Genomic DNA, 22537 nt, shown 5'->3' with positions numbered 1-22537 from the left:
TATTTTGTAGGTGCTTAATAAATTTTATTGAAATAAATATCCTAAACCACAGAGATGAACATTATCCGCCGTTAACTCCAATTTCTTAATATGCCAATTTATTTTATGGCTTTACATAAGATCAGAAAACAGTTTCTCTTCTTTTTCTTTCTAGAAAGGGTGACAATGAACAATTCGTAATGGAACCAGTGAAATTAACAGAAGGAAGGTAAAGGAGAAAATAAATGATCTAGATCAGAGGTTGGCAGACTTTTTCTGTCAAGGGCCAAATGGTAAATAGCTTAGTCTTCCTGGGCTTAAACTATTTACCAGTCTCTGTCACAGCTACGCAGCACTGGAGCCACAATAAACAAATGTGAGCCTGGCTGCATTCCAGTAAAACTTAAAAACAGGTGCTAGGCCTGATTTGGCCCATGGGCCTTCATTTGTCAGTCCCTGACCTTAGTGGCCCACAAGGCCTCACAGTGCATCAGAATCATTGGGGAGTGTTTTAAAAAATACCCATATGTAGGTGCCACCCCCCGAGATTCTTTGGGTTTTTTTTAATGCTCCACAGGTGATTCTTATCGACGATCAGGGCTGAGAACCACCACGCAGGGAATGGCTATCTGTCTCTCACGCTCTGCAGATTTCAGGGACTTTTCCTTGCTGTTCTCAGTGGCAGTTTTTACCAAGCGTTTCTCAGGTCTTAACCTGACCCTGACACCACTTAGTAATCAGGAATATCAACAGGGCAAGTTCAATGAAGGAAAAAATGAAACTGCAGAGACCTAACTCCATCTGGCCTTCACCTCCATTGGCTCTAGTCAGGTAAGCCTCTAACTTTGCCCACCGGGTCTTATCTCTTCAGGACCAGAAGAAATAATTGTTATCATTGGTGGAACTTACCAGGCTGGGTTCTGTCTCTTCTAAGTGAAATGTTAGCATATTGGTGATAATGGAATTCATTCATCTCTTTTCAAATTTTCTAAAAAGTACACTTTATTAAATGTGAGGTGCTTACTGGCAACTGAAACATGGATCAGAGGAAAGTCACTGCCTCCCAAATAGTTGGATTCTCCAAAATTTCACTTATGAATATAATTATCATTTCCAGGAATCCCAGTATTTTAGTCTTTATTTTAGTCTTTAAACTAAGAATTGAATTTCCAGGCAAATATGTCTTGGTTGGGGTCACCAGTGTTAAAGCAAAGAGTAGCCTTCAAGTCACTCCATGTCTTTTTTTCCAATTCTCCTCAAAGGACAAGGCTTACTTTTCAGCTGTAGAATAATGTTTCCTTTCTCCTGCTTTGTGGTATCCAAGACTTTTGGAAGAAAGGATGAGCTACATCTTCCATCCTACCACCTCTGAGATGGCAGCTGTGGTGTCACTGAAAACCAGAAAGGCGTCACCTCCTCCTCATAACTCTTCTTTCTCCTCCTCCGCACAGATGCAGGCTGCCCGTTGGCTGTTCATAAAGGGTCGGCACCCCAAGGTCCATACAGTGTTGAACACAGTATCAGCCAGAGAATCACAGGCTACTTGAAAAAAATGAGGAGAAATAGCAAGGTTAATATACAGGACTACCCCCAAGTAGTGTGAGTAATGTTGAAGAGGCCACATATTTCCCAGGGTGACATGCTATCCAGAGAAAAGTAAAGGCAGTGATCCAAATACAGAATTAAAAGGAAAAAAATCGATTTAAGAGAAGCTTTTTTCAGAGACGCTTCCATTCAGCCTTATAAAGCAGAACACACTTTGGGGTGCCCTCTTCTTATGGGCAAAACCATGATTAGCAAGTGAAGTCTCCCATGTCACTATGCTTAGTCTATGGAAAATTGACCTGTTTTTTTCCAGAATACTCCCTCAGATAACACTGCTCTATTTCCTCTAGCTTTCCCTGGTCAAGTGAGATGAATAACCATTTATTCTTTGAAAAAGCATGTGTGCCTCTTGGATATGTTGGTCAGCCACTCTCTGAGGCATCAGGGATACAGAGACCAAAGAGAGCCCAACTCAAGGATTCGCAGTTTGGATAAAGCGATGAACAGGATGGACAGGTAAACAGAGTTACACTACACCCTAATGGAATAACCCCAAGGTGGTACAGGAGCCACAGAAAAGGTGTCTATCCCTTTGTGCTAAGGCTTTTTATGGAAGACATTTCAGAATGCCTTCCATTGTAATTCCGATAGGGATTGCGTTGAATCTGTAGAACACTTTGTATAATATGGACATTTAACAACATGAATTCTTCCAATCACGAGCACAGAATATCTTGCCACTTATTTATCATCTTCAGTTTCTTTCACCAATGTCTTTTTTTTTTTTCTTAAATTGAAGTACAGTCAGTTACAATGTGTCAATTTCTGGTGTAGAGCACAATGTCCCAGTCATGCATATACATACATATATTTGTTTTCATATTTTTTCATTAAAGGTTATTTAAGATATTGAACATAGTTCCCTGTTCTATACAGAAGAAACTTGTTTTTTTTTAATCTATTTTTATATATAGTAGCTAACATTTGCAAATCTCAAACTCTCAAATTTATGCCTTCTCACCCCCTTTCCCTGGCAGTATCCATAAGATTGTTTACTATGTCTGCAAATCTGTTTCTGTTTTGTAGATGAGTTCATTGGTGTTCTTTTTTTTAGAGTCCACATGTGAGTGATATCATATGGTATTGTTCTCTCTCTTTCTGGCTTACTTCACTTAGAATGACAATCTCTTGGTCCATCCATGTTGCTGCAAATGGCATTATTTTATTCTTTTTTATGGTGTAGTAGTATTCCATTGTATAAATATATCACAACTTCTTTATCCGGTCATCTGCTGATGGGCATTTAGATTGCTTCCATGTATTGGCTATTGTAAATAGTGCTGCTATGAACATTTGGGTGCATGTATCTTTTCAAATTAGAGTTCCCTCCGGATATACGATGCCCAGGAGTGGTATTGCTGGATTATATATTGTCCATTTTCAGTTTTTTGAAGAATCCCCATGCTGTTTTCCATAATAGCTGCACCAAACTACATTCCCACCAGCAGTGTAGGAGGGTTTCCTTTTCTCCACAGCCTCTCCAGCATTTATCATTTGTGGACTTTTGAAAGATGGCCTTTCTGACTGGTGTGAGGTGACACCTCAATGTCTTTTAGGTTTCAGTGTGTAGGTCTTTAACTGCCTTAGTTAAATTATTCCTAGGTATTTTATTCTTTTTGATGCAGTTGCAAATGAGATTGTTTTCTTAATTTTTCTTTCTGATAGTATATAGAAATGTAACAGATTTCTGTATATTGATTTTGTATTTTGTAAATTTACTGAATTTGTTTATGTTTTAACAGTTTTTTTGGTGGCGTCTTCAGGGTTTTCCATATATGATACCATGTCATCTCAAATAGTGACAATTTTACATTTTCCATTCTGATTTGGACGCCTTTTTTTTGTATAATGTCACAAGCATTTAAGAGTTTAATCAGCATGTAGTTTTTATCAGTATACAAAATAGTCTTAAATGGTCAGTGAGGTTGTTTCTGGAGTGACTATTATATCAGGAAAAGTATACTTCACCAAAAACAGAATCTCAACTTTCAAATGTTCTTTTCAGAGTTTCTGATTTTCAACTCAGTAGAGAAGAACAGCATTTAATTACTGCATCCCTTGCATATGGGATGTATGATAGACTATACCAGGTCATCAACTAGAACTTCAATATACAGAATAACAAGGCCAGTCCCTTCTTATACCACCAAAGAGCAGCATACAGGATAAGTACAAAACACAAAAGCATAATGATAGTTGTAAGCAATCGTGTTGTTTCAAACATTTTCTTCAGCTGCTTCATGGGTCCCATTACAAAGCATGTACTGGCTAAGGAAGCAATATTTCCAAGGGTATAAAACACTACAAAAAGCTTTTCGCCACCAGGAAGCCACAGCAATCCAGTTTCAAGGATGGAGAAGAAGATGCCACTTACGAATTATATGGCAAACCACTTCAGCCCGGTGTTGAAGCTGAGGGACGAGGCAGCCAGGACCTGCACAGTCAGGCCCTGCTCCTCGTCAGCCTGGCCATGCCGCAGCTTCTCCTTGGCCGTACTCCTGGGCTGCAGTGGTGGCCACTCACTTGCCTGCCCCGCCTGCCTGGATGCTTTTTATTTCCTTTTATTAGTGAATTGCTCTGACTAGGACTTCTAATAGTATGTTAAATAAAAGTGACAATATTGGACATCCTTGTCTTGTTCCTGATCTTTTCACTGTTCAGTATGATGTTAGCTGTGGGCTTGTCATATATGGCCTTTTTTATGTTGAAGTATGTTCCCTTTATACCCACTTTGTTGAGAGTTTTTATCATAAGTAGGTGTTGAATTTTGTCAAATGCTTTTTCCGTATCTATTGAAATGATGTGATTTTTATCCTTCATTTTGTTAATGTGGATCACATTAACACACTGAGTGATTTGTGGATGTTGAAGCATCCTTGCATTGCTGGAATAAATGCTGCTTGATCATGGTGTATGATCTTTTTAATGAATTGTTGGATTCAGGCTGCTAATATTTTATGGAGGATTTTTGCACCTATGTTCATTAGGGATTTTGGTCTGTAATTTTCTTTTCTTGTGGTGTCCTTGTCTGGTTTTGGTATCAGGGTAATGCTGGCTTCATAAAATGTGTTTGGAAGTATTCCTTCCTCTCCTACTTTTTGAAAGGTTTTTAGAAGGGTTAGTATTAATTCTTCTTTAATGTTGAAGCCATTTAAATGGCTGATAAATTCTCCTTTGAATGTTGAAGCCACTTTAAAAATGAAGCCATCAGATCCTGAATTTTTGTTTGTTGAGAGGTTTTTGATTCCTGATTCAGTCTCCTTACTAGTAATAGTTTGTTCAGATTTTCTATTTCCTCATGATTCATTCTTGGTAGATTGTATGTTTCTAGGCATTTATCCATTTCTTCTAGGTTGTCTAATTTGTTGATGTATAATTATTCATAGCAGTCTCTTATGGTTCTTTGTATTTCTGTGTTATCCATTCTGTTTCCTCTTTCCTTTCTGATTTCATTTATTTGCATCCTCTCTTGTTTTTTCTTGGGAAGTCTAGCTAAAGCTTGTCTATTTTGTTTATCTTTTTAAAAAAACAGATCTTAGTTTCATTGATCTTTTCTATTGCCCTCTTAGTCTCTGTTTCATTCATTTCTGCTCTGATCTTTGCTATTTCCTTCCTTCTACTAACTTTGGGCTTCATTTACTTTTCTTTTCCTAGTTCCTTGAGGTGTAAACTTAGGTTGTTTATTTGAGGTCTTTCTTGTTTTTTGATGCTGACATTTATTGTTGTGAACTTCCTTCTTAGAACTGCTTTTCCTGCATCTCATAAGTTTTCATATGTTATATTTCCATTTTCACTTGTCTTAAGGTACTTTTTATTTCTCTTTTGATTTCTTCTTTGACACATTGGTTGTTCAGTAGCATATTATGTAATCGCCACATTGTTCTTACTACTTCTATTCAATATTGTACTGAAAGATCTAGTCAGGGCAATTAACAGGAAAAGAAATAAAAGGCATCCAAAGTGAAAAGGAAGATAATATTCCGATGACTATCTTGTGTACAGAAAAGCCTAAGGAATCTACTAAAATTTTGTTAGAACTAATAAATGAGTTCAGCAAAGTTGCAGGATAAAAGATCAATATAAAAAATCAATTGTATTTATATACATTATCAATGAATAATCTGAAAATAAAATTAAGAAAAAATTCCATTTACAGTAGCATCGAAAAGAATAAAATACTTAGGAATAAATTAAACAAAAGACTTGTGCTCTGAAAACTATGAAACATTGTTGAAAGAAAGAAGACCCAAATAAGTGGAATAAGTGGAAAGACATTCAAGCTCATTGATCAGAAAATTTTAAACATAATTTTGTTGAGATGGCAATACTCCTAAAATTAATTTACAGAGTCAACAAAAGTCTTAGCAAAATTCCGCGTGCCATTTCTTGAAGAAATTGACAAAATGAACCTAAAATTCATATGGAAATACAAGAGATCCAGAATATTTGAAAAGATCTTGAAAAAGAACAAAGTTGAAGGATATTCAAAATTTACCATAAAACTATAGTAATAAAAACAGTGTGTTACTGGCATAGTTCAGTGCAATAGAATTGATAGTCTAGAAATAAACACTGCAATTATGGCCAACTGATTTTTGACAAGGGTGCAAAGATGATTTAATGTAGGAAAGAATAGTCTTTTTCAACAAATGGTGTATATCCACATACCAAATGGACCCCTTTCTTATACCATACACAAAAATTAACTAAAAATGGATCATAGAACTAAACATATGAGCTAAGACAAAACTCTTAGAAGAATATATAGGAGTAAATTTTTGTGACCTTGGTTTAAGCAAAGCCTTTTTACATATAATTTCAAAAGTACAAGCAATAAAAGGAAAAAGTAGATAAAATGGACTTTATCAAAATGTAGAACTTCTGGGCTACAAATTGTATCATCAAGAAAGTAAAAAATCAACCCACAAAATGAGAGAAAATGTTTACAAATCATATGTCTGATAAAGGATTTGCATCCAGAATACACAAAGACATCTTATGACTCAATAATAAAAAGACAAATACCCAATTTAAAAGGGGACAAAGGATTTGAATAAACATTTCTCCAGAGCAATTATTTAATGGCCAATAAGCACATAAAAGATGCTCAACATCATTAGCCATCAGGAAATGCAAATCGAAACCACAATGAGATACCACTTCACACCCACTAGAGTCAATAATCAAACAGATAATGACAAGTCTCGACAAGGATGTGGAGAAATTGAAACCTTAATACACTGCTGGTGGGAATGTGAAATAGTGTAGCTGTTTTGGAAATCAGTTTGTCATAAAATTGCTATGTAACCTAGGAATTCCTCTTCTAGATGTATATTCAAGAGAAATGAAAACATGTTGCCACAAAAACTTGTACATAAGTGTTCATACCAGAATTATTCATAATAGCCAAAAAGTGGAAACAACCCAAATGGTCATCAATTAACAACTGGATAAATAAAATATATGATATCCACAAAATGGAATATTATTCAGCAATAAAAAAGGAATGAAATACAGATGCATGCTACAAATGGATAAACATTAATAAGTGCAATCCAGTCATAGAAGAACTCATATCGTATGATTCCATTTATATGAATTGTCCAGAATAGGCAAATCTATAGAAATAGAAAGCAGACTGATGGTTGCCTAGAGCTGCAGGGGAAGGATGTGGGATTGCTAATGGCTATGGGGTTTCTTTTTGGAGTGATGAAAATGTTCTAAAATTGATTTTGGGGCTGACTGCAGAACTCTGTGAACATATTTTTAAAAGTGTTTAAATGGTTGAATTGTATAGTATGTGAATTATATCTCGATAAAACTGTTTCAACAAGAACAACAGAATGAATGATCAGAGTATTTCAAGCAGAGGGATCTGAAGAGGCAGAAAGATATGGGCCGTCAACCCACGTAGTTTGGAATGGCAGAAGTCACAAAAAGAATCAGAAATAAACAAGATGATGCTGGAGAGATGGGCTAGAGCTAAATCCGAAATGGCTATGAATGTCATCCTCAGGTTTTGGATTTAATCCTAAGGAAGAGGAACCTGTTGAAGGACTTACACGGAGAACAGAGATAACCAGATTTGTCTGGTATAAAAATATATCTGGTCTCTCTGGAGAGAATAGGTTGGATAGGGCCTGGAGACTGGGTTATTTTGCAGTAACCAGACAAGTGTATATCAGAGAGACATTTAGGAGAAAGAATCAATAGGACATTTCTTAGAAGTAACTTGACCTGACCCCAGATTAGCAGCAGGCACTTTTTCACCTTTTGTAGTACAGATAGAGTGACACTCCTTTTATAGGGCCTAATTAATTATTCACATTTTCATGCCCTCACACATTCACTTTAGAATAATACTCTACACATTGATCTGTGAACAAGATCCAACGTTCTTTCTAGTGCTGACTTTCTTGGTGGCATGAGGCCAGCTCTTCATATGCCTGAATTTCAAACTTCACCATCTAGAAATATATAATGCTAATACCTGGATGTAATGTCCGGGCTTCTGAAACTAAAAGATTACAGCTTTTCCTAAGGTGAATTAGGAAAAAGAAATGACAGAATCAGTGCTAGAAATTAGGTAGCTAAGCAGTCATTTAAAAATAACTATCCTCAAGTATATAGAGGCCTTTACACAAAAAAGATGGGCTTTTCAAAATTCTTACCCTGAGAACAAAATAAGAAGAAGAAAAAAAAAGGCTTAAACCCAACCACGTAGTCCTATATAGAATAACTCCTGTTATGGAAGATTATTTAACAGTGGAATGGATAACCAAAGCCAGTTGGGCAACTCTTGCTCTGGTCTTTGAGGATAGTTTTTTATGTCTCTGGGAAGGCTTTGCTAAGGCCCTGTCCATCAGGAGTGGCGCCAGCAGCTCCTGGCAAGGACAGGAGAGAACTTTAGTGAAGGAATGCCCAGAATCTTCCTTTCCCCTTGCTTTCATTGCTCACAGTGTTCTCTAAAGAAAGTTCAGTTAGTTCTGACAGTCCCTTTAAGTAAAGGGGCTCTGACTACATTTCTGTGTGTAAACAAGGCACCAAACTCTGTGCTCACAAGTAGATGCCCTTAAGATACCTACCTTCCACGTTGGAGACAAAGCCCAGACTCCTCTTAAGATCAGAGCAGATTGAGTGTAGACACCATCGGAATTTTGCATCACAGCGATACTTGTTGGCACCGCAAGTGTCATAACAGACATCCAGCTGGTTGCAGCACTTGGTCATTGCTGGAATGCCCAAGTCCATCTGGGGAAAAGAGAAGGAAGAAAATGCCATGTTTAGACCAAGGGCCTTAGGCACCCTTGCCCACCTTGTTCTCAAATTCCTGTTAACAGATTCAGATCAATTCAGTAGCACCAAAGTGACTGGAAAGAATATGTCAGGTTGACAGTGACAGGACACTAAGTTTCAGTCATGATCTAGTTACTGGATTAATAACCTTGCATAGCCTTTTTTTCCTTTCAGATTTTAGTGATTTTCACTTTCACAGGCCACTACGGTGCTAAAAATAGAAATCAGAAAGTTAGTCAAGAGGGCAGAGCTTCGGGACTTCCAAATTCAACTCAAACCTATGCTATGTGAGATTTTGTTTGAGCAAAGGATTCCAAGGCTCAGAAGTATGAAAAATTAAGCCCTAGTTCACAAAGAGGTCACCAGCAATTATCAGGGAACCATCCCATGCAGCACCTTTTTAAGGAGCAGAGTAGGGTACAGAACGTAGTTCCTGACCACAAGTGACAGTATCTAACACACACACGCGCGCACACACACATTTATTAAGTGTCCTATAAACAATTATATATGTGCCACAAACTAAGTTCATAGAATGCCACACATAGAGTTATCAAACAGGAGTTTTTTGAGAGGATTAATAAAGATGATGGTAGACTTGGTATACAGCAAGTAAAGAAAGAAAATAATGAGCAAATCATATGTGAGCAAGTCAATTAGTTTAGTCTTCCAAGAGTCTTAGCAGGGTAATATATTGTATATGTAGTCTATTATGTAAGTATTTACATATGTATATATATATTTTTAAGTTAGAAGGGCAAGTTGATAGATGACCTTGACTTCCAAAATAACAAGTTAATTTGACAAACTCTTCAGCAAGGAAGGAAAAAGATACAGCCAGTGATTAAAGAAGAGAAATCAATCTATGGTTTGTAAGTAGATGTCAACAGGGTGAGTCTAGATGTGAATCTCTTGCAAGTTCTTCTAATAACATAGACTTGGACTTAGACGGAAGCTGGTGTCAGGGTACGGGTGGGGATTGATTACTGAGCTATCATAGACCCTTTCCTCTTGGGTCTCCTTAAGTGTTCTCTTATTTGAACTTTTACTCCAAGGCCACCTAAAGCAGAATGTGGACTTTCGCAGTTTAAAATGCCCTTTTAAGCAAAACCCCAAACAAAACATTATTATATTAAGAGATAATCTAACTCATTAGACCAGGCAAAGGCCTAGACTCAGTAGTTCTGGGTAAATTTTCATCATCTGATGCCAGAAGCAAGCCACTTTGCTTGTACTTCAGCCCGAAAACTAAAACTGTATCACACCAGAGGCAACGGAATGAGATGAGTATAGTGGCTATCATTCAGCTAAATTGGAAATTCTTGAACTAGTTCTAAATACTATTTGTACCAGTAAACAAAATGGCATGACTCTCAAAATAGAGTGCAGACCTATTCCATAGCTACTGAATTGATAACAAGTAAACAATTGTAGCCAAAAATACGTAGTTTCTCTAATATAAATACGTATTTGAAAGTACTGTCTTCTGTGTCCTTACACATCCTGATGATTGTGGACAAGGCTGGGTGTTCAGCTGTGCAGGTTGTCCAGTAAACAAGAGCGTCCCATCTCTGGGGGCACCTTCCCACAAGACATCATAGATTTACACATTTATTAGGAAAAATGTCTAGCCAATGGCAGTCAAGTTTCCTTTTCTTGCAAAATCAGTATACTAAGCTTAGTTTCTGACAGATGGACGAAAACTGTCTTGCAGAAAGGGAATTTTTTTCCAATTTGCACAAGCATGCCACATGGGTGAGTAGCATTTTATTGAGAAGAATAAATTAAACATGATGCTGCTTGGGAAATTATTACAAAAATCTTTGAATCAGCAGAAAAGCGAAGTTTAGCCTGATTAAGACACAAACTAAAAGATAGATCTGAACTACAGTTCTCATTGAGATATGAAATCCTTCTACCTACATTTTATATGAAACCTCTTTTCTAAAGTGAAAAAGGTAAAAGGGCTTCCAAGGGGTCTTAAAAGAAAGTAATTATTATTCCTTGTTTTTAGAGGAGGCCAACAGTTTGAGACATGGTCAGTGACATATGATAAATGTCTAGCCAGCAGCTAGTTGTCTATGGTGGGGGTGTGAGCGGGCGGGTGGGTTTTTGCAGATTTCTATGCTGTTAACACTGCTGACATAGTCGATTTGACGGTTCCGACATGAAATCTGCCGCTTGCAAAACTCCTGACTATAGAACAACCAGCTCTCACTGGTCAGTTCCAGCTTTGCTCCAGCACATCACTGAACAGTCTCAGCAATTTAAATGTCACACTTGTCAGAACTACTTCAAATCAAGTTAGGTCTGACCCCCTCAGGCTCAGCTGATATTGGCAGTGGTGACTTCAAAGTTGACTATGCATCGGCTTATCTGAGGGAGAGCTGCCTCTGAGAAAAGGAAATCAGAGACTTTGAAAATTACCTCCCTTTCTCTGTAGCCAATTAAAAATACTAGTTGTATTGCTCAACTATTCCATAAGTGATGACTTCCACCATCAGTGATAACTCTTGGGTTAGTCTTTGTTAACACCAATCAAGTAAGAAGATAATGGCAGTGTACATACACTTCCTGGTACCTTGAGACCCAGGAAATAGGAGCTGCAGCCGTTGGGTTCCTGAGGCTTGTAGCCAGGTCTGGGCATTGGTGCCTTTCCTAGCAGGAGACAGAGAGGAAAGAAGCAGGAAGAAATGTTTAGAAATTAAGCATTTGGAAACATTAATCAAATAAAAATGATCTAAAAGCATCTTCAGTTTTTCCTTTAAAAGTTGTTGCTCCTTGTGGGGAGGGAATAGCCCAGTGGTAGAACATATGCTTAGCATGTATGAGGTCCTGGGTTCAATCCCCAGTACCTCCATTTTAAAAAAATAATAATAAAATAAATAAATAAGCCTAATTCCCCCCCCCCCAATTCCTTGCTAGCTATTCACATCCAAATTAGATGGTGGTGGTGATGATGATGTCATCAAAGAGTAATAACCTTCAGACCAGGTTGGCATTTTTCTCCTCATTTTGAAGAATTTTATGGGCATTTATTTACTGACACTTCTAACGTTTCTTAAGTGCATGACCTTGAAGATCCATGGCAAAACCAGACAAAACCCAAGGTTTCTTCCTCCACCATCCACTGTAAGACCACATACTGTGCACAGAAAAAGAACACCAGCTGATCGTACACTTAAGGAGTCAGAATTTAAATGAAACCACAAGCTTTTTTCAGAATAACTTGAAGGAAATTTTGCAAGATTCCACAAATGTAGACAAAGCATTATTTACCAAAGGGCAAAGAAAACACCCCTCTGCAGTATTTGAAGCATTTGTGTTATAGAACTAAGCCAAAACTATCTGAAAAGCTTTGGATTTCTTGGTTTCTCCTACATGGCTTTGAGTTATTTTATAATCTTACCACTAAGTATAGAGAAGCTTTGTCAGTGTATCAAGGGTAGTCGTTGTAGGTAAAGATAACCTTGACCTGAGATGATCTCAGGACAGCCTTCCTTAGTGAGGATTTTTTATCCCATTATCCAGATAAGGAAAATGGGGCTCAGAGGTTTCATGATGTGCCTGACTCATATAGAAAGGAGGGGAATTCGGATATAAATCCAGATTTCCTCTTTGTCTCCAATGCGTGTGTTCTTTCCCCGTGTTCCTCTGCCTCTTGTAAGAGATGAAAGACATAGAAAAAGACTGAGGAGATAAGCTAAGAATGAATCCTTTGAGTGAAACACATGGCATTTCTTCTTTCTTTTCTTTAATCTCCTCCTACCAAGTATGTTATTTTTAATTATTTTATATTATGAAATATTTCAAAACTGAAGTCAGAGAGAGAAACACCCATGTACCCACTACACAAACATAATAACGTTGCCAAACTTGCTGTAAATATTTTTTTCTGTTTAATTAAATGTTACAAGTACAGTTGAAGCCCCTTTGCATCCCATCTTTCTCTTTTAATTTTTAGATACTAAGTCTATGCTTTAAAGCCCTCGCTCCTTGTTATTCCTAAACTTGTCTTGATTATTCTTATGTCTGTTACTCTTGCATGTGTATTTTAGAATCAATTTAGCACATTCTACAAGGGATATCAACTAGGATTTTTATTGAAAATATGTTGAATTTATAGATTCATTTGGAGACAACTGACTTTCTTAGACTGAATTCCCAAACATAAGCATAGTATAGCTTTCCATTTATTTAGGTCTTCCTTTGTGTCCTTCAATAGAATGTTATAATTTTCTCTGTATATTATATCTCATACATACTGTATTATTCAGTTGCTTAAACAAGATAGGATATCTCATCAAGATCCAGAATTAAGGCTCATAAGGTTAGAATGATAAATTTGCCCTTTTCTAGAACCCAGGCTGCTTCTGGGTTTCTGCTCTACCAGTGCTAGAATGTAGCCCTGGCTCTCATGGTCTAAGATGGAGTTTCAGCCAATACATCCACATTATAAGCAGCAGGATGGAAGAAGGAGGTAGCAGGATCAGAGCTCCTCTCTTTAATAAATACACTGCAAAATGTTACAGATATCACTTCCTCTCACTTCCCTTGGCCAGACCTTAATAAGCAACACCACCAATGGCAAAGGTGGGCTTGGAAATGAAGCTTTTCTTCAATGGAGGCAGCCATGAGCCTAGCTTGAAGTTGGGGGAGGGTTTATTAATGTAGAAAGTGGAAGGATACTAGGAGACAATACGCAGTCTCCGCCATAGTCTGTTTGGGCTGTGATACAACATGTGTATAAGATGGTAGTTCAAGATGGCCCCCAGGGTTGCCCATCTCCGGGTTTTAATACCCAAGTGTGTTGTCCCAGGGTTGGTCTATGTGGCCAACAGAATATGGCAGAAGTGGAGGTATGCTGCTTCCAAGATTGTTATAAAAGACTAGAACTTGTGTCATGGAAAAGCCCATGTAGTAAGGAGCTAAAGACTCCTGCTAACAGCCACATGAGTTTGGAAGGAGATCTCCAGCTTCAGTCAAATCTTCAGAGACTGTGGTATCAACAGGCAGCATAACTACAACCTTATGAGAAACTTAGAGCCAGAAGTCCCCAGCAGAGCTGCTCAAGGGTTCCTGCCCCTCAGACACTGTGTGATACAATACATGTTTGTTATTGTCAGCTGATAAGTGTGAGGGGTCACTTGTTACTCAACAATACATAATGATTGCAGTTGCCGTGATGATTTGGATCTCTTTTTCGTTACATTTTTTTTTCTATGACAGCTTCATTGAGATATAATTCACATATTATACAGTAACTTACTTAATGTGTGTAATTCAGCATGTTATAGCATATTCATAGAGTTGTGAGACCACCACACAATCTAATCTTAGAACAATTTTATCATCCCAGAAAGAAACCCCAGACCCATTAGCAGTCACTCTCCATCTTTCAGGGTTCATCTACATTGTAGCAGGTATCAGTACTTCGTTCCTTTTTATGGCTGAGTAACATTCCATTCTCCAGATTTACCACAGTTTGTTTATTCATCCACCATAGTTGGACATTGTGGTTTCCATCTTTTGGCTATTGTGAAGACTGCTTCTATGAACAACTGTGTACAAGTATTTGAATATTTTCAGTTCTTTGGAGCATATATACATAAGGAGTGGAATTACTGGGTCATATAGTAATTCTGTTTATCTTTTGGAGGAACTATCAGCCTGCTTTCTTGAGCAGCTGAATTATTTTGCATTGCCACCAGCAATGCACAGGATTCCAATTTCTTCAATGCTCACAGTTTCACCACAATGTATCTAGATGTGGTCTGTATATTCATATCCCACTTGGAACAATCTGAAGACTTGGGTGTCTTTTACCTCTGGAGAATTCACAGCCCTTGCCTAGTTTTTTAATATTCCTCATTCTCTGTAATTTCTCCTTCTGGGACTCTTGTTACTGAATGTTGAATCTTTTAAATCCTGTCTTCCATAGATCTTAATCTCTTTTATATTTTCTATCTTTTTCTCTCTTTGTACTGAATTTTTACTAGCTTCATCAAAGCTGTTTTTCAATTTATTAACTATCTCTAGGTTGACTGACTGCTAGGTTATCTGCTATGTAACTCATTCATTGAGTGTTTTCTTTTGATGACTATCATTTTCATTTCTTGGATTTCTATTTAAATCGTGTTTTAAATCTGTGTATTCATTTTCATTGGGTTCTGGGTCTGTTTGGTTTTTTTTAATGTTTTTTATTCCTTCCTTTATTTCTTTAATACCTTCAAATGTTGTTGTTGTATTATTTTATTATCTCTAGTCCTTGGGATGCCCTTTCATTTTTTTAACATCTACTGGCTCTTCCTCAGGGTGGATTATTTTTCCACATGATATGTAATTGTTTGTAGAAGGGCTTGTTTATTTCCTGTGCCCTGGGTCACATACTGTAGAATAGTCCCTAATTCCTTCTGCTGAGGCTCTAGGAGTCCCAAGATAACTGAGACACGGGTATTTCTGTTAATTTCTGAGCCTGGGTTCCTCACACCACCCTGGCTGTACAGATTCAGATTCTTCATCTGTGCAAAGAATATGCTTCAGGTAGTGATATTTTTAGTGGGTGTTCTTTATTCTTCCCCCAAGCTCCAGCTCTAGCCCCAGTGGGAGAGAAAGCATCCTTGCTACTTCTTGAAATACTAGATTTTCTATTCCCGTTTAGATGGCTCCTCAGGCTCTAAGCTTCATGCAGACTGTTCTGTTCCAACTTCCCAATTTTTACAGGTGAAAGTTAAGCCTCCTCTGTGTGTGTGAGCATTGAAACCCATTCTTTAGCCCCTGAAGTCTAGATATGTTCTAGCCCAAGGCCCCCAACTTCTGCTACCACTTTGGCTCTGTGCTTCCTCTTCACTTCTGGAACTTGAAGGTTTCCCTTTACTTCATTCTGGCTTGAGTGTGTGGTTTTTGTTTTACATTTTACTTCCACTCAACCTTTCCTTTCTTTTCTTTTTTCAAATATTTTAGTTTCTTGTGTGTGTGTGTGTGGGGTGTAATTAGGTTCATTAATTTAATTATTTATATAGTAATGTAGATACTGGGGATTGAGCCCAGGACCTCAGACATGCCAAGCATGCGCTTTACCACTTGAGCTATACCCACCCTCCCACTCAGCCTTTCTTGTTATTTGTAATGGAGAAGAACTGTACTTGACAGAGTCTGCCAGCCCACCAGTAATCCCTGCATTACTTTTCAAGAGTCTTGGAAATATAACTTAGCATTGCTACTCTACCAACCTGTTGTGTGTGTGTAGACCTGGGAGTGGGGGAATAAGTAAAGTGTGTTATGTAATATTAGTAATCAAATTGCACATAGGAAAATAATCACACTTTGCCATACAATTAAATGTGTATGGTCTCTTGGAGGTGAGATTATGGTGATTTTATTTACTTATTTTTTTGGATTTTTCTTTTACAAGTGTTCTATCTATATTAGCTTTATAGAAATCAGGGGTAAATTTTTCAATGAAGAAACAAATGTCTAAATTCGATGGTGAAGCTTAACTCTTTAAGAACTCTCCTGATAAAGCACTTGTGATGCAGACTGACTGCAGTTTCCTGAGTTAGCCTCTGCCTTTCTTGCACTTGATAACTCACAGAAGATAAAACTGGTATCCCAGCTTGAAAAATAACGGAACACCAGCTACAGACACATTCTACCTGGCCGGCTATAGATACGGGCCATTTTAATAGTATTTAATATTTTAGGATAGCTGCGGAAATTCTTTTTAGCAATGAAGCTCGAAGTAAAAGTTCTAAGGAAAAAAGTGATGGTTTGAGTCTAGGCAGAAATCATGTATTATATCCTCACATTACAGTTTGAGTCGTTTTGAGTTATGTTGAGTCTTTTCAGTCTGATGTTTCAAGTCTCGGCATCAATAATGTCCGATGTCCACAAATTAATTTTATTTTTTGGTTTTGGCTGTCTATACGAGCTGATTCAGGGCTTGGCAAACACTGGCCCAAGTCCAGCCCATTTGCCTGTTCTCCGGATAACCTGCCGGAGAAAAATGTTTTTTATGCTTTTAAATGGTTCGGGGGGGAAAGTCAAGGCAAGAATAATATTTTGTACATGTGAAAATTATATGAAATTAAAATTTTAGAGCTCATAAGAAATAAGAAAGGCTTTTATTTTTAGCACAGCAATGCTCATTCATTATGTATTAGCTGTGATTGCTTTCACGGAAAAAAAGAGCCAAAGAATGTTGTTACCATCTTGATGTGAGGACGGTTTTTCAAGCAGGACCAAAAAATTCAGAAGCCATAGAATAGGCTTCTATGAATAGCAATAGAGTGGAATAGCCTTCATAGAAAAGAACTGACAGATTTGCTCTTATGAAAATTCAAACCTTCTGAATAAAGTTAAACATCATAAAACACTTAAAGGCAAATAAGGGAGATTTAGGAGGAAAGTTAGATGTGAAATCCGAGTTCTACCTGCAGGCATGTCCACTGCCCCCGAGCCCAGCCTTTTTTCTTTCTGTTTTGTCACCAGAAAAGAACAGTAAAAATCATCTGAGACTTCATTACTGAGGCGAAGGGTGAAGTCTTCCGGAGGGTGTGTCCCTTCTCCCCTCCCACCTGACGCCCGCAGAGGACACTGTGCTCCTCGAGAGGTCGACCCAGAGGTCAGAGTGCTGTATTTGAGGTGTATATCCTGCTTACTGGCAGAAATACTCAAATACAGCCTGAGGGACACACCAAGGGAAAAAAACAGAACTCTGACAATTTAACTGACGCAATAAACTCTATTTCAGTCGCTAAAACAGATTAAATTACTGCATGAGGTAAGGTGACTGATTTGTCCTGGTTTGCCTAGGACTGTCCCTCTTATAGTATTAAAAGTCCCCCCGTCCCAGGCAAACCCAGACAGCTCATCACCCTTCTCGAGAACAATCTTTGGCTCTAAGCCAGCAGCTGTTTTCTTTTTGGGGCTATGGATCTCCTAGGACTCTGATGAAGGCTGTAAATTCTTTCCCTGGAAAAATACGCAAACTCACAGGTTCATAAAATTTTGCTCTAAGATTTCAGAAGATAAAAAGTTCTCTTGAAAATAAGAAGACTGATATTTAAGGATACCTTTTTTCCTAGAACTAAACCCAAGAAGAAATTTGTCATGAGGTCTTTTTATCAAAGTGTGACAGGGTGGCTGGTATCTTAAATCATGATTTACAAGACAGAAACTCTGCTCTGGAGACCTTCATGAAGGCGCAGAACACTTAAATCATCATTTGATGACTTATTCCAGAAGCTGAGAGGGTGTTGTCCAGCCACTGGGATTTCTGTGTTTGTAAATTTTATATTGAAAGAGAATCTGAAGAATCTGAATGCATATTAACCTGTTTACCAGACTGCCTTTCTCATAACATTTATAAAATCTGTTTGGTATCTGCCATGCTCCATAATTCTTTATATATATTATCTTTAATTCTTACAACAACCTTGCTAGGTCGGTGTTATTAACATTAGTTATAAACATGAGGAAACAAAGGTTGAGAGACTTAGGTAACTGGCCCAAGGTCATCGGCAGTGGGACTCCCCAGCAAACCCTAGTTCAAACCCCTGATTTTTCCATTACTAGTATTTCTCAAAGTCTGGTTCAAGGACCACATATTGCAGTTCCTACTGAAGACCTACTGCATCAGAATCCCTGAGCTGGGAGAGGAAATCTTGTTTACATTAGTACAGACCCCTTATACCTGTTGTACCACGTATGCTATTAATCCAGCATCTTGTTATATTTACAGCTGGATCCTTTGGCAAGTCCAGATTTATGTGTGTTGACATGAAAATGAATTGTCGATACAAGAAGTGTGGGAAGCAATGCTGACAGTATTGTAGACTACCAGGACACAAACACATCTTTGTCTCCAAGAATGAGCCCTTAAATCGTGCTCCACAGCTTGGCTGCACTTTGCAATCACCTGGGAAATGTTAACATTCCTGGCGCCTGAATTCAACCCACGGAGATTCTCATTTAATTGATTTGGTCGTCAGGAGTTTTTGAAGACCCCTAGGTGATTCTAAGTGCAGGGCGAGGTAGGAACCACTGTTTGGAGTAGAGGTAAGTACCTACCCAATGGAAATTTTTTTCTTATATACTAATGTTGCTAAATTGTTCCTTCTGGCAAAAAAAAAAAATGCAGTTTTTAAAGCAGTTTTCTCCTTCAAGTATGGTCCTAGGACCAGCAGAATCAGGATCACCTGGGAACCCTTAGAAATGCAAATTTTCTGGCCCCACCCAAGACCTACCAGGGCGAGGGGGCGGGGCCCAGCAGTCTTTAAATAGGCCCTTCAGGGCACGCGCAGCACCCAGCCCCCGCGAGTTGGAGAGCTACTGCCTTAGAGAAGAGGAGCACTGTGTCCAAGGAATGTTATCGCAAAGTAAACTGAAAGAGAACCGAGACCCAGTTACTTATTAGGTGTTCTCTCTTCAAAAGCCCGCTTGATTCACAGTCAACTTGAGAAGAGACCCTGTGCAAACAGCCTCCAGGTTCTCAGCTCCGCACGGTTCCAAAGGTAACAAGGCCTAACCCCCTGTTTCCTACGTGTTTTTCAGGCCCCTCCTTGGACTGGTTCTGTTTTGCAGAGTGTGTGGAGCTATTTGCATCCCTGCAGTCTCTCTGTTGACTATTCCTGTCCCCCACCCGTGGCTGTTGCATCGACCTGCCCAGGTGGAGGCTTGCAACCAAAATTTGATGAAATCGTTCAGTGCTCTTTGGCTAGAGAAGGAGGTTTGATTCTTGTTCCCCTTAAGAAAAAAAGTCTTGCTGTTATCTGTTTGCTAAACCTTAGACCCAAGTCTTGTGTTGCCTCTAGGGAGGAAAACAGCACCTGTGTTGATCAAAGAGCTGAAGTGAGTTAACTCTTCACTGCCCCATCCATGCAAACTAGGTGAGCACAGGTCCCTGAGACTAGGCATCTCTGCATCTGTCCAACACACTTTGCACAAAGACATGGCTAGCAATCCGGGTGGGTCCTAGCACAGATTGACCCTCTAATCTTCAGCTTTTTTCGCCATATCCCTTTGTGGTTAAAATTTCGATGCTGCAAAACTTTTGGTTCTGAAGCAATGGTTAAACATTGTCTCCTCACTGTCCTTTATAAAGGGGCTGACTTCCCCTGCTCAGAGGTAAAAAGGGAGTGGGAGACTGGCTGAATCTAGCAAGTATGTAGCTCTTTTGAGTCTCTCTCCAAGCTGAGTTTTATCGAGTGTCTGGAGGAAATATTTCTCAAGTGTTTTTCTGCTAGGCTAAACTGACTCACCATTTTCATCTCTAATCCTGTTATGAAACACTTGATAAACCAAATAATGATACTAAAGCTATAGGAGACTGTGTTTGCTTTGGAAAACATTTCCAATTGCGTTTGAAGTCACTGCCCCTTGCCTCCCAGCTGCAAGGTCCAGGGCTCGGCTTCTGCTCCCACTACTGACGTCCCGCGCAGAGTGAAGGAAGAGTGGGCCCCACGGTCCGTTCTTTTGCAGCCAGGCGGGCACCCTGGCTCCCAGGTACCCTCTTACAGCTCAGGCACCAAGGTGCTCCTGCCCACCAACCGTGTTACATCTGACTCCGACACCCTCGGAAACCCTCTGACACCACACAGAGGTGGCTGCCGACGCCCAGCCTACCCCTCAAGGCCAGCTGTTGCTGATTGAGGCCCCACAGGCACTCTCTCTCTGGGAAGTCAGGCAAATTGATCAGAGCTGGAAGGAAGGTGTGAACAGCATTAGGGAAAAAGGAGAATCCACTTCTGAGCTAGGCACTGAGGGACGGAGGAAGCTCAGAATTTCCCCTGAATGTTCAGCTTCAGTGTTCAGCCCTGGGATCACCTCACAAAGACATCTCAAATTCTTTCTCCCTACCCTGGCCACCTATATCCTCAGTACCTGTCTCACAGCAAACCCATTAAAATGGCCGCAGGGGGCAAGTCCTCCAAAGCTCCTTGGAGGAGCTTTGCCAGGTAAAATACAGGAAGTTCAGTGACATTTACATTTCAGATAAGCAACCAGTAATTTATCACCATAAGTGTGTCCCGAATATCTCAAATATTTTTAACATAGGATTGGTCGTTGATTTGAAATTCAAATTTCACTGGGCATCCTATATTTTTATTTGGTGAATCTGGCACCCCTCTCTGTGGTAGATAACAAGAAAAAGTACGTGACCGATTGTGGCCCTGCTCCAGCTGATCACAGGTCCACCAGTGATAGTTTTACAGGCAGAGAAACCATGTACTCACCATATCGGCATCTGTACTGACAGACTCCATTTTTCCCTCCCAGCAGTTCCAGAAAGGAATCGAAGTAGCTGTTGACAGATTCAAAGCTGCCCCGGATGTGCCGAAGGCCCCAGTCTGAATAGGACTCCTCTGCATCAGGGCTGCTGTCACTCTGAGCCAGGCTACCCCCCAGGCTGAGCCACAAAATCAAGAAGCTGATGGCCCGCGTCATCCTGGAACCAGGTAGGCACCGAGGTCTCTCCTCAAACGCCAGCCAGTGTCCCGGGAAGTCCGGGTACATAGCCCACCGGGCCAGATGCCAAGCAGGACTGGGGAAGGGATATCTGGAACATTCAATCTGTGTGCTCCCCAGAGGTGGACTTTAAACATAGCTCTGGAGGTTGGGATGAGATCAGGGCAATTAGAAAGGGCAAAGGTTAGGCAGTAGGAGGGCCTGTCGTCGGATGGCCAGTGAGAGAGAAGACTGCAGAGTGGATTCCACAGCCTTGGAAGAAGAAGATGTTAGCCAGCTTCTAGGAGGCTTGGGCTGTGGAACAATTAGAATTCTACCCCCAACCAGCAGGTTAACCTATGGATTAGTTACAAGTTTGTTCCCCCAGGACCAGCCTCTTGACGCAAAGGACCTAGCCTCACTCCTAAGCCAGGTCTCTGGAAGATTCAGGCAGATACATAAAGGGCTCAGGAAAACCCCAGTGATGGAGGGTCAGCAGTGATATGTGTACCAATGGTCTGGGTATTATCGAGTGTGCTCAGTGTACTCCAAGTGTGTGTGAAGGTGGTGTTCAGATTTAGGACCCCAGCTTCTGCCTTGGGTCCCTACTTGGCTCTCAGACTCAGTTCTAATCTGGCAGAGCTCCTAATTGTAGCCATCCTAGTGCTGGGGGATTTTTGCCTCTGTATTTACAGCAGTATTTTTATTTCCTCTCAGCAGCATCTGTTACCTACAGATTGCCCTGGAATAGTCCTCGGGGAGCTCAGCGCTCCTAGTGTTTTTCTTGCATTGATTTGCTTAAAAGTCAGAGAGTTTATCAGAAACACTATTTGAAACTTTAGGTTTTAAGACTGTTGCCTGAAGTCTAGTGTTTTGGCATCACCTTCAGTTTATACTTTGTTTTTAGTCATATAAAGAAATAAATTCCATCTATGAAATCACTAGTCCACAAAATTGATACTTTTATGAACCAAATGAGTCCATTAGCTTCTCTCTCAAAAGTCTGGAAAGCCCACAGAAAAGAATGAATTAAATGTCTTCATATTAGATAAGAAATGCATTTGTCTAAAGATTCAGACTCCAGGAAGGGGAGTGGTTAACAATATTTCCTATGAACAGCAACACTGCCACCAATATTTAAAAGTACATATAATTATTCAAACCCCTGTTGTGTGTGTGTAGTTTTAATTTCACATCAGTTTTACGAAGG

The 22537-nt window shown here is 39.4% G+C and overlaps 1 protein-coding gene and 1 pseudogene across 2 annotated transcripts; both read right to left on the bottom strand.

Annotated features, from left to right (window-relative positions):
* Positions 1 to 962: 962 nt before the first annotated feature.
* Positions 963 to 21470, bottom strand: PLA2G12B (phospholipase A2 group XIIB). 2 transcript variants are annotated; one of them, XM_031682291.2, is made up of 4 exons: positions 21117 to 21470; positions 11450 to 11538; positions 8670 to 8835; positions 963 to 1521 (listed from the first exon to the last, which is right to left on the bottom strand). In XM_031682291.2, exons 1-4 carry the CDS (start codon positions 21394 to 21396, stop codon positions 1400 to 1402), a joined length of 657 nt encoding a protein of 218 aa, XP_031538151.1. In that variant the 5' UTR covers positions 21397 to 21470; the 3' UTR covers positions 963 to 1399. The 2 variants fall into 2 exon arrangements, with proteins under 2 accessions (XP_031538151.1, XP_031538152.1); XM_031682292.2 differs by having other exon boundaries at positions 963 to 1518.
* LOC102540802 (vesicle transport protein SFT2A pseudogene) lies at positions 3602 to 8534 on the bottom strand (annotated as a pseudogene).
* Positions 21471 to 22537: the final 1067 nt, after the last annotated feature.

This window comes from Vicugna pacos, chromosome 11, assembly GCF_048564905.1.
Source record: "Vicugna pacos chromosome 11, VicPac4, whole genome shotgun sequence".
In the NCBI taxonomy this organism is placed as follows: Eukaryota; Metazoa; Chordata; class Mammalia; order Artiodactyla; family Camelidae; genus Vicugna; species Vicugna pacos.
Note: the sequence above shows the minus strand (reverse complement) of the source record. Positions and strands in the feature narration are given on the sequence as shown.